This window comes from Neoarius graeffei, chromosome 4, assembly GCF_027579695.1.
Source record: "Neoarius graeffei isolate fNeoGra1 chromosome 4, fNeoGra1.pri, whole genome shotgun sequence".
In the NCBI taxonomy this organism is placed as follows: domain Eukaryota; kingdom Metazoa; phylum Chordata; class Actinopteri; order Siluriformes; family Ariidae; genus Neoarius; species Neoarius graeffei.
This window is the reverse complement of record NC_083572.1, coordinates 104,299,799-104,317,090: the sequence shown is the minus strand read 5'-3', so window position 1 is coordinate 104,317,090 and position 17,292 is coordinate 104,299,799. Positions and strand designations below refer to the sequence as shown.

Sequence of the window (17,292 nt, the reverse complement as noted above, 5' to 3'; positions counted from 1 at the left end):
ATGAGATTGAGTGGAATAACTGTTTTATTCTATCCACATTCACTGGATTTTGAAAAACAGAGCATTTTCATTTTTTGCAAATTTGATAAATTAAAACTTTATGCAAAACGTCCAACAAAATCATTTCCGCTTAGAATGTCAACAAATCAGCGAAATGACAGTATCAATTTGTGGAAAATGCTATAATAATAATTCTTGAAAAATAAAAAAAGATACATTCTTACCATCACATACTTGTATTCCATATTTTGTTGCTTTTTTGTATTTTTGGGGGGTTTTGTTTTTGAGTAGAGTTTTTATTTCATCCTCAGCTGGTTCAGCAACATGCTCTGCCACTGTGTTTTTCTCTACTCACAGTATGTGAGCTGATAGCTTAGTAGTAGAGTAGCCAATCAGAGCATGCGATTGCTCATATCCAGTGAATGTGGATAGAATAATTACAGTGCCTTGAAAAAGTATTCATACCCCTTGAAGTTTTTCACATTTTTCCACCTTACAACCACGAACTTAAAAGTTTTTTTTATTGAGATTTTATGTGATAGACCAACACAGAGTAGCACATAATTGTGAAGTGAAACGAAAATGATAAATGGTCTTCAAAATTTTAAACAAATAAAAATCTGAAAAATGTGATGTGCAATAGTATTCAGCCCCCTGCGTCAATACTTTGTAGAGCCACCTTTTGCTGCAATTACAGCTGCAAGTCTTTTGTTACCACAAAAGACTCTACCAGCTTTGCACGTCTAGACACTGAAATTTTTGCCCATTCTTTTTTGCAAAATAGCTCAAGATCAGCCAGATTGGATGGAGAGTGTCTGTGAGCAGCAATTTTCAAGTCTTGCCACAGATGCGCAATGGGATTTAGGTCTAGACTTTGACTGGGCCATTCTAACACATGAATATTTTTGATCTAAACCATTCCATTGTAGCTCTGACTGTATGTTTAGGGTCATTGTCTTGCTGGAAGGTGAATCTCCTTCCCAGTCTCAAGTCTTTTGCAGCCTCCAACAGGTTTTCTTCCAGGATTGCCCTGTATTTAGCTCCATCGATCTTCCCATCAACTCTGACCAGCTTCCCTGTCCCTACTGAAGAAAAGCATCCCCATAGCATGATGCTGCCACCACCATGTTTCATAGTGGGGATGGTGTGTGCAGGGTGATAAGCAGTGTTAGTTTTCCGCCACACATAGCATTTTGCATTTAGGCCAAAATGTTCAACTTTGGTCTCATCTGACCAAAGCACCTTCTTCCACATGTTTGCTGTGTCCCCTACATGGCTTCTGGCAAACTGCAAATGGGACTTCTTATGCCTGTCTTTCAGCAATGGCTTTCTTCTTGCCACTCTTCCAAAAAGGCCAGATTTGTGGAGTGTATGACTTATAGTTGTCCTGTGCACAGATTCTCCCACCTGAGCTGTGGATTTCTGCAGCTCTTCCAGAGTGATCATGGGCCTCTTGGCTGCTTCTCTGACCAGTGCTCTCCTTGCTCGCTCTGTCAGTTTAGGTGGACGGCCATGTCTTGGTAGGTTTACAGTTGTGCCATACTTTTTCCATTTTTGAATGATGGATTGAATGATGGATTGAACAGTGCTTCTTGAGATGTTCAGAGCTTGGGATATTTTTTTATAACCTAACTCTGCTTTAAACTTCTCCAGGACTTTATCCCTGACCTGTCTGGTGAGTTCTTTGGTCTTCATGATGCCATTTGTTCTTCAGTGTTCTCTAACAAACCACTGAGGCTTTCACAGAACAAGTGTATTTATGCTGAGAGTAAATTACACACAGTAGGACTCTATTAACTAATTAGATGACTTCTGAAGGCAATTGATTGCACTGGATTGTATTTAGAGGTATCAGAGTACAAGGGGCTGAATACTAATACACACCACATTTTTCAGATTTTTATTTGTTTAAAATTTTGAAGACCATTTATCATTTTTGTTTCACTTCACAATTATGTGCTACTTTGTGTTGGTCTATCACATAAAATCTCAATAAAAAACTTTTAAGTTCGTGGTTGTAAGGTGGAAAAATGTGAAAAACTTCAAGGGGTATGAATACTTTTTCAAGACACTGTACAGTTATTGTTGTAGAGTGCATGAATTAATGAACTTGATTGAGCCACAATCATGTCTGATGTTGAAAACATCATGTCTGTGTGTTGCAGGGCGTATCCCATCGATCAATACCCCTGTAAGACCAGACATGCAGCAGCCATCATGCACATGATCATGAATAACCTGGATCCTACTGTAGCACAGGTATTCACACATCCACACTCTTAGTACATCCTCATCTATCACACCAGCACTAGAAGTGGGCCGGCATGCCTCCGTATGCAGTACCAGCTTGATTGAGTACTGGAACTTCTCATAAGCCCTGCTTTACTGAGGACGAGCAAAATAATGGTATTTTTGGTTGCACAAATAAACTAATTCCCTTGGCTCCTTATTAAATGGAATTTAAATTTCATTACTAATGCCACCAGATGAGCTAGTGTATAGCTATCATTTACATCAAATGTTTGTTTAACATCAAGCTAATTATCTATTTTCCCCCCCAAACCACAGCTTTAAACTGAAGGAACTCCTGCACTGACAGCACTATAAGCAAAAGCTTGGATATATTAATATATTTTGAATATTTGAATAATTGGTCATCCAAATTCCTCTTTATTTATCTTCTAATACACAGATCTTGTCACTGCAGAGCTGTGAGTAAGGAATAAAACACCCCAGAGAATGCTATTATAGGAAAAACTTGAAGTGTACTTGGTAGAGCACATACCTCCACCAAGCCACATATTATCAACATCAAAATCAAATCACTTGAACCAAGGATAATACTAAAGCTGTCCACCAAATTTCATTCATTCAGTACTTTTTTAGTTGCATTGGGAACAGGCAAAAAAAAAAAATCCTGGCTCTGCATACATATCCAGATTTGTATCAAAACCAAACCAATTGTTCCTTGGCCCATGGCTCACCTTTCCTCCAAATTTCATCCAAATCTGTTCACTATTTTTCTGAGTTGCATTAGGAATAAACAAACAGACAAATGGAGGTGAAAACATAACCTCCTCCAACACAGTTAGTGGAGGTAATAATCAAAGACGGGGTGTTGTAATGAAGAAAAACTTTCACTATTTTCCAAAAACACCATGTTTTATTTCTTTTATATGACACCAAATTGCCAGAAGTTACTCTTATTTTTATTAATTAAAGAATGTCATACTTTTTATCCACTTATAGTTTCATTAATTGTTTTGGAACATCTGCAAAACAAGTTAGATCCTGTTCTCACTTATGTTATAGCAGCTATAAACAGTTGTTTCCTCATCAGCCCCACCTTTTCTCTCTATTGAAGTTAATCAGACAAAAAAAAGACCAATGCAAAGCATAAACTCTATCTTGAAGACTTTGTATCTGAAAATGTCTGAAAATTATCACTAATGCCGCTTTTCCACTACAAACGCGGCTGAGCCGTGCCGTGCTGAGTCGAGCTGAGTCGAGCTGAGTCGAGCTGAGTGGGGCTGTTGGAGTTGCATTTCGACTACAACCGCGCTGAACCGTGCTGGCTGGAAGTGGGTGGACACATTGGGTGGAGTTAGCGAAAGTGGGTGGACGTCACGTGATGTCATTAAGCAGCGCAAACAGTGACATCAGTGACAGTGGCGGAACAAGTCAGAGCCGGGCCGGGGGCGGGGCAAATGACCGGGCCCTTTATTAAAGCTTATCATAACATCATTTTAGGCTACAAAATGTCCGCAACTGCGGTGTTTACCAATTTCAACACTACCGGGTGCAACTATGTTATTTAGTACATCAAATCCTTCAAACGAACATGTAACTCAGAAACAAAAAAAACATTAGGATACTGTACATGGCTCATAATAAAACATCAATAGCCTATACTGCGCACATTATTTGAAGGGCATACGAATGAGCGCTCAGAGGTTGCAACGGTGACAGGAAGAGTCAGAAATAAAAGGAGGGCGGTGCAAACCTCACTGAATGCACTGTGTTTACCAATTTCAGCACTACGGGGTGCAACTATGTTATTCTGTACATTAAGTCCTTCAAACGAACATGTAACTCAAACAAAAAAACATTAGGCGACATACTGTACATGGCTCATAATAAAACATCAATAGCCTACTGCGCGCATTATTTGAAGGGCATACGACGAGCCTTGAGCTCCGCGAACTCGTCCACGATGCTCTGTATGTCACTGATTCAGTGAGCTTTTAAGCGGTAGTCTCACGACCCGGATAGTAAACAATAAACATGGAGGACATGGAGTCGTTAGTGTTGCTGGTCTTGGTGCTGTGGCTTGTTGTCACCAACAACGCCAACAGATACTGGCAAGAGCGTATAGATGAGGCGAGGCGCATAAGGCTTCAGAAATTCTCCTAATTCATAATTCTTCTTCTTCCGGGTTTGCGGTGTTTACAGATCCCAGCGTGCTCGCGGGGCATGTGTGGGCATGTGAGGACACTCCTCCTCACCAATCAGTGCACAGGGGAGTGTCTCCTCACGCCCCAGCCCCACTCGGCACGGCTTGGCTCGCTTCAGCCCCACTCCAAAACGGTGCGAGTTTTGGGGGCTAAGCAGGGCTGAAACGAGCTGAGTCGTGCTGGTTTTTGGTAGTCGAAACGCGAGCCGTGTCGGGCTGAAGTGAGCTGAAGCGAGCTGAAGTGAGCTGAAAAAGGGTAGTGGAAAAGGGCCATTAGACAGACAGACGGCTTTGTATCTGAAAATGTCTGAAAATTATCACTTAGACAGACAGACAGACAGACAGATAGATAGATAGATAGATAGATAGATAGATAGATAGATAGATAGATAGATAGATACTTTATTCATCCTGAAGGAATTTATGGATGAAATTAAGGAGTTTAAGGTTATCATTTAACCTCTAAGCAGTGATTCTGCAGACTCCTTCCATAAATGTTAAATAAATGTCTCTTTAAAAGGCATGTAATGATTCACCCAATTCATGAATCGGTTCGATTCAGGATATTGAGTTCACGATTCAATCTTCCCACAATAAGATAAGATAACATAAGATAAAACTTTGTTAATCCTGGGGGAAATTATTGTGCCAAAAGTCACTCTATAACAAAACAATATAAGTTAAAATACAACAGTACAAGCTGGAGGGGAAAAAAAAACCCTGAAAACTGTGCAAGGAATAAATGCCTAAAAACAGTGCCTAATAGAACAACAACAGAAATACTGTAAGTTACATTAAGGGGAATAGAAAATACAAAAAACAGTGCCTCGATGGTTAGCATTCTAATAATAGATCAGCTGTCCATCTTACTGTCTATCAATATTTTTGAAAAGGAAAAAAACAGAAAATGCAGCATTTATTTCCCTATTCTTTATCAATTTAAATAATCCTTTTTGTTAAATAAAAAAATACTTTTGTTTCCAAAATAATTATTTCCAAACTTTGTAAAGGTGTTAACTAAAATATCTTAGCTTATTAAAAATGAAAAAAGTTAATAACAAATATTCCTTTTCTTAATAAACTTTTATGAAAATTTCTACTCCCTCCATTTGCTTCTCTTTTCTTTATCTTTCAGTACAAACAGAGCTCAGATTTTTTGTTAAATCTATTTGTACACAATCACACAACAGCTCTTGGGTAGTTCCTCAGTAATGGAATTACAGTCACAGCAAAATGTGGTAACTTTTTAACTCAAGATAATGGTATTAAATAAAAAATTCACACTGTATGGGGTATCTTTTGACCCTAAAAAAGCATAGAAAAAATGGCTATATTTAACTCTGAGTGAAAAGTCAGTAAAGGAATTACGTCAGAAAAAAAACTGAACTTTCATTTCTTAAAATTCAAACCAAGATTTCTCTGATGTGACATTGCTATAATTGGAGTAATGCTTTTTTTAAATATGGTTTTCAGTACATTTTGCCTTGGATTCCATACTTTAGCAAGATCACTGAGCTGACAAGTTAAGGCCATCTTAATAATTTCATAATTTTGACCTCTCTGCTCAAGAATTTCCCTCTTTCACATTTTAGATCTGTTTTTTGTGTGTTTTTATAGTATTAGAGCTGTGTTACTTCTGCTTATGGTGATGTCACATGCATTCCTGCTATTTCCCGCCCTCTGCTGTCTAAACAATGCAATTACAGCTAGGAAAAACTAACAGATTACACAGCCTGATAATAATAAAGGTTCATTATTCATTTCCTCGATTTGAATCATCATAAATTTGTACCACTATTATATCATTGTACGTGACATCGGTACTTCATCATATCAACAATTATGTACTTTTTTATTTCTTTATTTATTTTACTATTAAATGTAGTACACAATGTGGAGCATCCACCCTACAGGTCCCTGTGTAACTTTAACAGCTTCTTAGGAAAGCCCTACCATAGAAGCACCCAAATATAACTGTTGGAGTTTAGTGGAACACTGAAGGGGTTAATTCAATGCTGTACATTTTGCTGTGTAAACTAGTTCTTTGTCCTGGATTCATGTCATATAATCTGTAATCTGAATCAGTCACTCATTCACATCTGTATCACATTGCAGTTTCCACAGGAGCTGGTTACTTACGGAGGAAATGGACAAGTGTTCAGTAACTGGGCTCAGGTAATGTCTGTGTATAATTTAAATACATATCGATAAATGTGCATCTGAACTGTCAAAACCATTAACACACATATTAATTAGTGCTAACTTCAATATTCTGTACACAAGCTAACAAATACCTGCAATATGGCTCGCAAGAACAGGTTCTTCCATCACTGGCTCTCGGGCTTCACTTAAAAACATGAGATGCTGATCAGGCCCGGCTAGTGTACATGGGCTCGGAAACAAATGTCTTAAGAAGCATGCAAAAAAAAAAGAGAGAGAAGTGAAGTGAGCATGCCTGCGACCCTGTAGAACAGGATAAAGCGGCTAGAGAGAGAAGCTAAGTGAGCATGCCTGCGACCCTGTAGAACAGGATAAAGCGGCTAGAGATAATGAGATGAGATGAGATGAGATGAGAAGCGAAGCGAAGCGAAGCGAAGCTGGGGCTGATTTCTTTCTAGCCCAGACTGTAGATTCATGCAGCCTATCAATGACACTTCCACATTCCCCAAATCAGCAACAAGCAGGCTGTTTCGTACACAGTGTAGGCATGATAATTAACACTCCAAAGCATAAAAATCCAAAATTCCAGTCAGGGAACAGAATCAGCATTCCAGAACGAAAGGAAATCCAAGCCGGGAAAACTGGAAAAGCAAGGCAGGGTCAAACACAGTGATCAATCAGAATAATAACAGCTCAAAAGACAAAGTTTACTCACACTTAGGCCAAGTTTACATTAGACCGTATCTGTCTCGTTTTCTTCGCGGATGCACTGTCCGTTTACATTAAACCGCCTGGAAACGCCGGGAAACGGGAATCCGCCAGCGTCCACGTATTCAATCTAGATTGTGTCTGGTCCGGTGCTGTGTAAACATTGAGAATACGCGGATACGCTGTGCTGAGCTCTAGCTGGCGTCGTCATTGGACAACGTCACTGTGACATCCACCTTCCTGATTCGCTGGCGTTGGTCATGTGACGCGACTGCTGAAAAACGGCGCGGACTTCCGCCTTGTATCACCTTTCATTAAAGAGTATAAAAGTATGAAAATACTGCAAATACTGATGCAAATACTGCCCATTGTGTAGTTATGATTGTCTTTAGGCTTGCCATCCTTCCACTTGCAAGTGGTAAGTGATATGCGCTGGGATCACACACACAGCGGCTCAGTTCCGAATCACAGCTTGTGCACTACACTCGCGCGCTCTGTGAGCTGCGCAAGGCCGGAGTGCGCACCCTCCAGAGGGCACTCGCTGTTCAAGGCGGAGTGATTTGGAGCGCAGGATGCCTGCGGAGCCGAGCGTATCTGTGTATTGGTGTTGCTGTGTGCACGCAAATCGTGTATTAGTGTTGCTGTGTGCACACTAATCGTTTTAAAAACGTTAATCTGATGATCCGCTGATACGGTCTAATGTAAACATGGGCTTAGTGTCAAGTTCATGAGTCCTTCAGATGGTGCAAACATCAAATGAGTGTAACAATTGAAGAAGAGCTCAGTGAAAGTTCAGAGGAGGGCTCCCTCTGGTGGCTTTCTGGAGTACTGTCTATGATGGACGGATGAGGCGAGCTGTTTATCTGCCTTTAAGTGTGTGTAAAAAAAAAATATTGGATTTTAGGACTGTAATCTAATATCATCAGCACCGGTCTTCACTGCATATGAGCTAATCAGTCTACCCTGAGTTCATATGCAGGTTAGTGCAAATGTTTGCTCGCCCTGAGAAGAATTTACAACCTCAATTCCAAAAAAGTTGGGACACTGTGTAAAACATAAATAAAAACATACATATCAACCTATACGGAATGTCCGTATTTTATACGGATTTGATTCAATAAACGTAGTATACGGGCGTACAAATAAAGTTATACGGATTCTTTAAAAAAAACTTCAATATTTATTTAGAGCTATAATCAATTCCCACAATGATAAAAGAGCGCATAACATTTACAAACGTACTGTACACCACAGAAAGCACAAACAGCCTGTCACAGAGTGAGCCGTGACACTCGCGCACACACACACACACACACACACACACACACACACACACACACACCTCTCACGCAAGCGCACAGCGCATAGGCAGCAATCTGCCGGCAACATTCAAACATCTTGGCTGACCTGTCGCTGTGAGTTGCACTTCATTTCCATTACTGTTTTCTGTATGGGTATTACTGGTTTTCAAGCATTTCATACTCCACCGTTTGCCATAGTTTCTAACGAGAGCAGCATTTGTTGCGAGTGCAGGGAAAGGCCTACCAGCATTCTAGGAACATTTGTTTGGCTCCACTCAGATGTAAAACGCATCACACATTTCTAAGCATTTTCATCTCCCATCTGTTAAGCATTGTCTCTGGTCTAGGAAACACACGTACAAACTGGTTATTTCTAACGTCAAGTTTATTTAGTTCTAGCATTTTTATAACACAAAATAGTTTTTAGTAACTCATCACGCGAACTCCACATACTTCCTGTTTGTTGTGAGAAACCGAGGGACTGTACCATTGGCTTGTTATGGAGGGGTTTCGCGGGTGTTTGGTAGAACGGACTATTTTAACGGGGGTGTTTTACTGGTGTTGGGGAAACATGTATTTTACTATGCACTGAAGGGTTTTTGGGTAATGAAAATTATTTTAGATGTTTGTATATTTTGTGTTTGTTTCTTTAAATTGTTATTTTGTATTTAGGATGTCATTATTTAGTTGATTGATTAATTTTGCAATTTGGGCTCACCTGTGGGAGGGGCTGCGGGTATGTAAGCTCTGCAGTAGCTCCAGAGCCTCAGTTGTGGTTGGAACGTCTTGTTTGAAGGTACTGTGGTTTGGCTGACTAATAGTTTTGTTCAGGGTCTTTTTAATTTAGTCTGGCAAACTTGAAGCCGCTTTATTTTTGTGTTTTCTTATTTTGTTTGTATAGTTTTCTTTTTGGCAATTTGAACCTTTGGTTAGTGCACTGTAAATATTTGCACTATTTTAAGAAAAGTTTTGAAAATAGAAAAAAATATATATATTTTTGGAGGAAGAAGTTTTCCGGCTCTCTGTCTGCCCCACCGCCATCCATCCTTGCAACACAGCCAGTAAAGAGTCTTATGAAATCGCGCGTTATCTTGTGGTAGCCACACTTCATTCCACTTCTGATCATGCGCACACCGCATTGCGAGAATCCCACCAACCATGAAGTAACATTTTCTTTGAAAAGCGTATTTCCACCTGAGCGACTTTCAATAGCGACAGAAAAGATTCTGAATGGGCACTCCGGCAAAGAAATTCAAAACAATACAGTGGTAGGTTTCTCCCTGAATGGAAGGACCTTTTCAATGGCATAATCCAACCAGCAGCCTCCAAAAACGAAGAATACGCATACTGCATACTGTGTGTGCGTGACATCAAAGTTGCAGCATCGGGAGTGTATGATGTGAAAGAACATTTCAAATCGAAACTACATCAGCGGAATGCAAGCCAAAAGCAAAATCAGCCACTGATGACAGTATTTGCGCGCTCAAAAACTGATATGCCAACAACTGGAAAAGACAGAAAACACAAGGTAGTGGGGGTTTTAGTTCAAGTTAGGCAGTGCTCTGTTTACCCCACAGTAATGCTGACTGTGAGAGAGTTTTCTCTCAAGTCAGGAAGATACACATAGAGAGCAGAAAGAACCTGAATGCAGACACACTGACCTGGCCTACTGCAGTGTAAGATCAACACAGACACTTGCTGTGACATGCAGCCTAGTGAGGTATTGGTGCAGAGTGCTAAAAAAGCTGTCATGGAGTACAATTCAGAACATTAGAGTGACACTTTGTGTTTTTGTCAAACATTGGAGCTTTGTATTTATTCTGAAGGTTTATTGTTATTAATATTGAATAAAAAGTAACTGGGATATATCATTGTTAATTATCATTCAAATTTTAGGTAAATGATTTTAATTTGCATCTTATAAGGATTTTATAAGGGAAATAAGGATTTTGGAGGTTGGTTATACAGGTTTGATTGACCAAAGGTTGACATGTATGTAAAAACCGAATGTGAAGATTTGGCAATCATGGAAACCCTATATTTAATTGAAGCACAAACCCTATATTTAATTGAATACAAGCACAACATATCAAATGTTGAAGCTGAGAAATTTTATTGTTTTTTGAAAATGCTCATTTTGAATTTGATGTCAGCAACACATCTCAGAAAAGTTGCGACAGGGGCAACAAAAGATTGAAAAAGTTGTGTAATGCTAAAAAACAAATAATTAGGTTAATTGGCAACAGGTCAGTAACATGATTGGGTATAAAAAGAGCATCCCAGAGAGGCGGAGTCTCTGAGAAGTAAAGATGGGGAGGGGGTTCACCGCTCTGTGAAAGACTGGATGGGCAAACAGTGCAACAATTTAAGAATAATGTCCTCAATATAAAATTGCAAAGAATTTGGGGCTCACATCATCTATGGTACATAATATCATTAACAGATTCAGCAAATCTGGAGAAACCTCTGTATGCAAGAGACGAGGCTGAAAACTGACATTGGATGCCTGTGATCTTCAGGCCCTCAGGAGACACTGCATTAAAAGCAGACAGGTGTCTGTAGTGGAAATCACTGTATGGGCTCAGGAACACTTCAGAAAACCATCGTCTGTGAAAACAGTTCATTACTGCATCTACAAATGCAAGTTAAAACCAGATATAAACGATATCCAGAAATACCGCCACCTTCTCTGGGCCTGAGCTCTTTTACGATGGACTGAGGTGAAGTGGAAAATTGTCCCGAGGTCTGACGAATCAAAAGTAGAATTTTTTTTTAGAAATCATGAACACCACGTCCTCCAGGCTAATAAAGAGAGGGACCATCTGGCTTGTTAACAGTGCACAGTTCAAAAGCCAGCATCTGTGATGGTATGAGGGGGCATTAGTGCACATGACATGAGTAGCTTGTACATCTGGGAAGGCATCATTAATGCTGAATGATATATACACGTTTCAGAGCAATATGCTGCCATCCAGACAAAATCTTTTTCAGGGAAGGCCTTCCTTCTTTCACCAAGATAATGCCAAACCGCTTTCTGCACATATTAAAACTGCATGGCTCTGTAGTAAGAGTTTGGGTGCTAAACTGGCCTGCCTGCAGTCCAGACCTCTCGCCCATTTAAAACATTTGGCGCATTACAAAGCACAAAATACAATAAGGGAGACCCTAAACTGTTGAGCAACTGAAACTGCAAGAATGGGACAACATTTCTCTTTCAAAACTACAGCAATTGGTCTCCTCAGTTCCCAAATGTTTACAGAGTGTTGTTAAAAGTAGAGGTGATGCAACACAGTGGTAAAAACGCCCCTGTCCCAACTTTTCTGAAACGTGTTGCTGACATCAAATTCAAATTGAGCATATATTTTTCAAAAAACAATAAAATTTCTCAGTTTCAGCATTTGATATGTTGTCTTTGGACTATTTTCAATGAAACATAGGGTTTCCAAGACCTGCAAATCTTCACATTCTGTTTTTATTTACATTTTACAAAGCATTCCAACTTTTTTGGAATTGGGGCTGTATACTGACAAAATGTTTAGTCTGTTGTGTTTCACAGTTCCTAAACTATTTCAAGTTATAATGATCAAATAATGTATGTTAAGATATGAAAAGGTGAATCAATAAGTAAAGTATCAGTTCAAAAGCTTGCAACGTCCATTCTGAATAACCTGTATCATCACCTATGGCCTTTATACAGTAACTACCTCTAGCCTCATTTATATCCTCTCTTGGATCCTCTCTGTTTTAAAACATAAGCCTGTTGAAATGTGTTTAAAATATTTGTGCGTCTGTGTGTGTGTGTGTGTGTGTAGTTCTGGCTGGTGTTTCATTACCTCAGCACTATGACTGAAGAGCAGACTCTGGTGATGTACAGTGGTCACCCACTTGGTCTGTTTCCCAGCCTGACCTCCTCCCCACGCTGCGTCATCACTAATGGCATGGTAACACACACACACACACACACACACACACACACACACACACACACACACACACACACATACATGCACACACTTCATCTTACTCAGAATCTCACCATTTGATTTTGACGCTTATCATTTTGCAGGTCATCCCAAACTATTCCTCCCGGGAGAGCTATGAGAAGATGTTTGCTCTGGGAAACACCATGTGAGATCCATCCACACTGGCTCATGTTTCACACCACTATCCTCCTAATTGGACAATTACACATTTATTCTTAATCATGCATAAACTATTTACTTCACTGAGTTGTTTCATGCCTGTGTGCATGTGGTCAGGTATGGACAGATGACTGCAGGAAGTTATTGCTACATTGGTCCTCAGGGCATCGTTCATGGCACCATGGTAACAAACAGATTGCACATCTTATTGTTGTCCTAGTGTGTGTATGAATGACATTATAGCACAGTGCTGTTGAATTTTTCATTCTGATTGGTCAGAAGGTGTTGATTAATTTTCTAGAACAGCAACTCTGAGAGTAATACAGTTGCAAATCAGGTTTATATGAATGCTCTCATTGTTGGAATATGTAATAATTTCTATCAATCAATCAGTGGTCCATGGGCTTGAAAAAACCCTGTTGGTGCTTCATTTTCTGACATTTACCACTACCCTCCACCATTTTCCATCTTGCACCATCTTCATCATCTGGTGAAGGGCCCGGTCCCACAACACTGATAACGATAACCAATAATCTATACACTGGTGCTTGAAAGTTTGTGAACCCTTTAGAATTTTCTATATTTCTGCATAAATATGACCTAAAACATCATCAGATTTTCACACAAGTCCTAAAAGTAGATAAAGAGAACCCAGTTAAACAAATGAGACAAAAATATTATACTTGGTCACTTATTTATTGAGGAAAATGATCCAATATTACATATCTGTGAGTGGCAAAAGTATGTGAACCTCTAGGATTAGCAATTACTTTGAAGGTGAAATTAGAGTCAGGTGTTTTCAATCAATGGGGTGACAATCAGGTGTGAGTGGGCACCCTGTTTTATTTAAAGAACAGGGACCTATCAAAATCTGATCTTCACAACACGTTTGTGGAAGTGTATCATGGCACGAACAAAGGAGATTTCTGAGGACCTCAGAAAAAGCGTTGTTGATGCTCATCAGGCTGGAAAAGGTTACCAAACCATCTCTAAAGAGTTTGGACTCCACCAATCCACAGTCAGACTGATTTGTGTACAAATGGAGGAAATTCAAGACCATTGTTACCCTCCCCAGGAGTGGTCGACCAACAAAGATCACTCCAAGAGCAAGGTGTGTAATAGTTGGCGAGGTCACAAAGGATCCCAGGGTAGCTTCTAAGCAACTGAAGGCATCTCTCACATTGGCTAATGTTAATGTTCATGAGTCCACCATCAGGATAACACTGAACAACAATGGTTTGCATGGCAGGGTTGCAAGAAGAAAACCACTGTTCTCCAAAAAGAACATTGCTGCTTGTCTGCAGTTTGCTAAAGATCATGTGGACAAGCCAAAAGGCTATTGGAAAAATGTTTTGTGGATGAATGAGACCAAAATAGAACTTTTTGGTTTAAATGAGAAGTGTTATGTTTGGAGAAAGGAAAACACTGCATTCCAGCATAAGAACCTGATAACATCTGTAAAACATGGTGGTGGTAGTATCATGGTTTGGGCCTTTTTTGCTGCATCTGGGCCAGGACAGCTTGCCATCAATGAATTCTGAATTATACCAGCGAATTCTAAAGGAAAGTGTCAGGATATCTGTCCATGAACTGAACCTCAAGAGAAGGTGGGTCATGCAGCAAGACAACGACCCTAAGCACACAAGTCGTTCTATGAAGAATGGTTAAAGAAGAATAAAGTTAATGTTTTGGAATGGCCAAGTCAAAGTCTTGACCTTAATCCAATGGAAATGTTGTGGAAGGACCTGAAGCGAGCAGTTCATGTGAGGAAACCCACCAACATCCCAGCGCTGAAGCTGTTCTGTACAGAGGAATGGGCTAAAATTCCTCCAAGCCGACTGATTAACAGTTACCGGAAACATTTACTTGCAGTTATTGCTGCACAAGGGGGTCACACCAGATACTGAAAGCAAAGGTTCACATACTTTTGCCACTCACAGATATGTAATATTGGATCATTTTTCTCAATAAATAAATGACCAAGTATAATATTTGTCTCATTTGTTTAACTGGGTCCTCTTTATCTACTTTTAGGGCTTGTGTGAAAATCTGATAATGTTTTAGGTCATATTTATGCAGAAATATAGAAAATTCTGAAGGGTTCACAAACTTTCAAGCACCACTGCATATTACAGATTGGTTACTGATTTCATACAAATGATGCATCATGGATAAAAAAAAAAATTAAGAAGTCTAAAACAATTAAATGTTTGGACTGCCAAAGTTCATAATTAAAATATCTTACCTGCATTTTTGTTTACTTTATTAATTTACTATTGATATTTCATGGAAAATCACATATCTGTGAATAAAAGCTCTGTGCTTTGTTTTATATTTTTTATTTTCCATGAATCTGTATTCCATGATTTAATGATGCAAAAAGGATGTACAAAGATGCACGGGGAAAATATTACTTGCTCAGACAGTGTCACATGTAAACAATTACCTGATTGGTCAGATGTTTAGATCCAGGCCTGGAAAAATGGCTCCTGAAGCAACCTTACTGATACGGATAAACCCAGGCCTGGGCTATAGGTATTGTTATTGGTCTGGTGTGACCACCAACCACATAAACTGCGAGGGACCCATTTATTTATAGTTATCATTCTAGTTATAGTTATCTGTATTGTAGGACCGGGCCTGAAGGGTCTGTCCATTCTGTGATGTCATCAATCCACGCCCATCTAGGCTGCCCCTTTCTTTTGCTTCCATCAACCGTATCAAGCATGATTATCTTCAACAATTGGTGGTCCTTCATTCTACACACGCACCCAAACAGCCGAACTTTCCTCCTTTTGATGCTAGTTACAACATCATCTTCCTGGTACGCACATTGCCTGATCTCTTCATTCGTCACATAATGGAAGAACTTCACATCAAATAACCTTGTATAACGCTTCTTCATCTCGCATGTTTTGGAGGCATAGAACTAATAACACACTGAAAACACAAATGTGTAGCAGTTGTAGTTTCGTCCGTAGACTCAGTTCACCAGCATTCCACAACTTGTTGAATCCAACCAAAACACTATATGCCTTCCCAATCCTCTGGCAAGTTTCCTTACTGTAGTCATGGGCCCGTGTGATTAGGCGAATAACAAAAGACAAGCTTCCATGGAGGTATCCACACTTTGTAGCTGAGATGAAAAATTCCCATTTCTGAGTTATATAGAATGCAGCATCCCGTTCCTGAAATGTTCATTTGAATCACTTTAAACTTTCTAGATTCATGATTTATGACACAAGTGCTTTAAGTCAGTGTGCTTGAGTGCAAACCTCAGAAACAGAATAAACTTTAACCCATGACTGATTTCTGTTTTTTCTCTGTGTGTGTATGCGTGTGTGTATGCGTGTAGCTGACTGTGTTGAATGCAGGACGGCGTTACCTTGGAACGAGTGACCTGAGAGGTCGTGTGTTCGTATCCTCTGGTTTAGGGGGTATGAGTGGAGCACAAGCGAAAGCTGCGGTCATCGCTGGCTGTATTGGAGTCATTGCAGAGGTCAGACACTGATCAGACATTACCAAGCGATCTGAAGTTTACAGCTTAGCAGGAGCCGTTAATCTACTGTTCAACCTCAGAGTAATGATTGGATTAGATTAGATTAGATTAGATTAGATTAGATTAGATTAGATTAGATTAGATTAGATTAGATTAGATTAGATTAGATTAGATCCAGTGGTCAAAATCAGTGTTACTCAATCCTGGTCTTGGAGTAGCACATAGTTCTGAATCCATCCATCCATCCATTATCTGTAGCCGCTTATCCTGTTCTATTGGGTCGCAGGCAAGATTTTTCTGACTCGGATATTTATAACATCTCATTCATCTCATTATCTCTAGCCACTTTATCCTGTTCTACAGGGTCGCAGGCAAGCTGGAGCCTATCCCAGCTGACTATGGGCGAAAGGCGGGGTACACCCTGGACAAGTCGCCAGGTCATCGCAGGGCTGACATATAGAGACAAACAACCATTCACACTCACATTCACACCTACGGTCAATTTAGAGCCAACAATTAACCTAACCTGCATGTCTTTGGACTGTGGGGGAAACCAGAGCACCCGGAGGAAACCCACGCAGACACGGGGAGAACATGCAAACTCCACACAGAAAGGCCTTCACCAAGCTGCGCTCGAACCCAGGACCTTCTTGCTGTGAAGCGACAGTGCTAATCACTACACCATCGTGCCGCCCAGTTCTGAATCCTATCATGTTAAATATATCACACTGAGTTGCTCCAAGTGGTTATAGAACATGTAATGCTCACTGGCAGCTGATTTAGTGCCACTGCAACCAAAGGCATCTGACTACAGAAATCTGACAGTATTGAAAAAGTGTAATAAATTCTCAGAGCATGAGTGGTGCTAGAACACTTGTCTAAAACCCAGCAACAGGAAAACAGAATAAAATAACGCAAATCTCATGGTACAGACTGCAAAAAGTGACAGCTTAGCAAATGGAAATACATTTACTATACACACTCACTGGCCACTTTAAAAGGAACTTGTTCTTGATTCTAAGATTCCTG

The 17,292-nt window shown here is 39.9% G+C and overlaps 1 protein-coding gene across 1 annotated transcript in view; it reads left to right on the top strand.

Annotated features, from left to right (window-relative positions):
* The window catches only part of uroc1 (urocanate hydratase 1), a 55,670-nt gene that overhangs the window by 18,394 nt on the left and 19,984 nt on the right, over positions 1-17,292 (top strand). The window contains exons 3-8 of the mRNA XM_060918393.1: positions 2,166-2,259; positions 6,569-6,628; positions 12,435-12,563; positions 12,689-12,750; positions 12,882-12,948; positions 16,120-16,263. Coding sequence (XP_060774376.1) covers positions 2,166-2,259; positions 6,569-6,628; positions 12,435-12,563; positions 12,689-12,750; positions 12,882-12,948; positions 16,120-16,263 — 556 coding nt within the window. The remainder of the gene's footprint in view (positions 1-2,165; positions 2,260-6,568; positions 6,629-12,434; positions 12,564-12,688; positions 12,751-12,881; positions 12,949-16,119; positions 16,264-17,292) is intronic.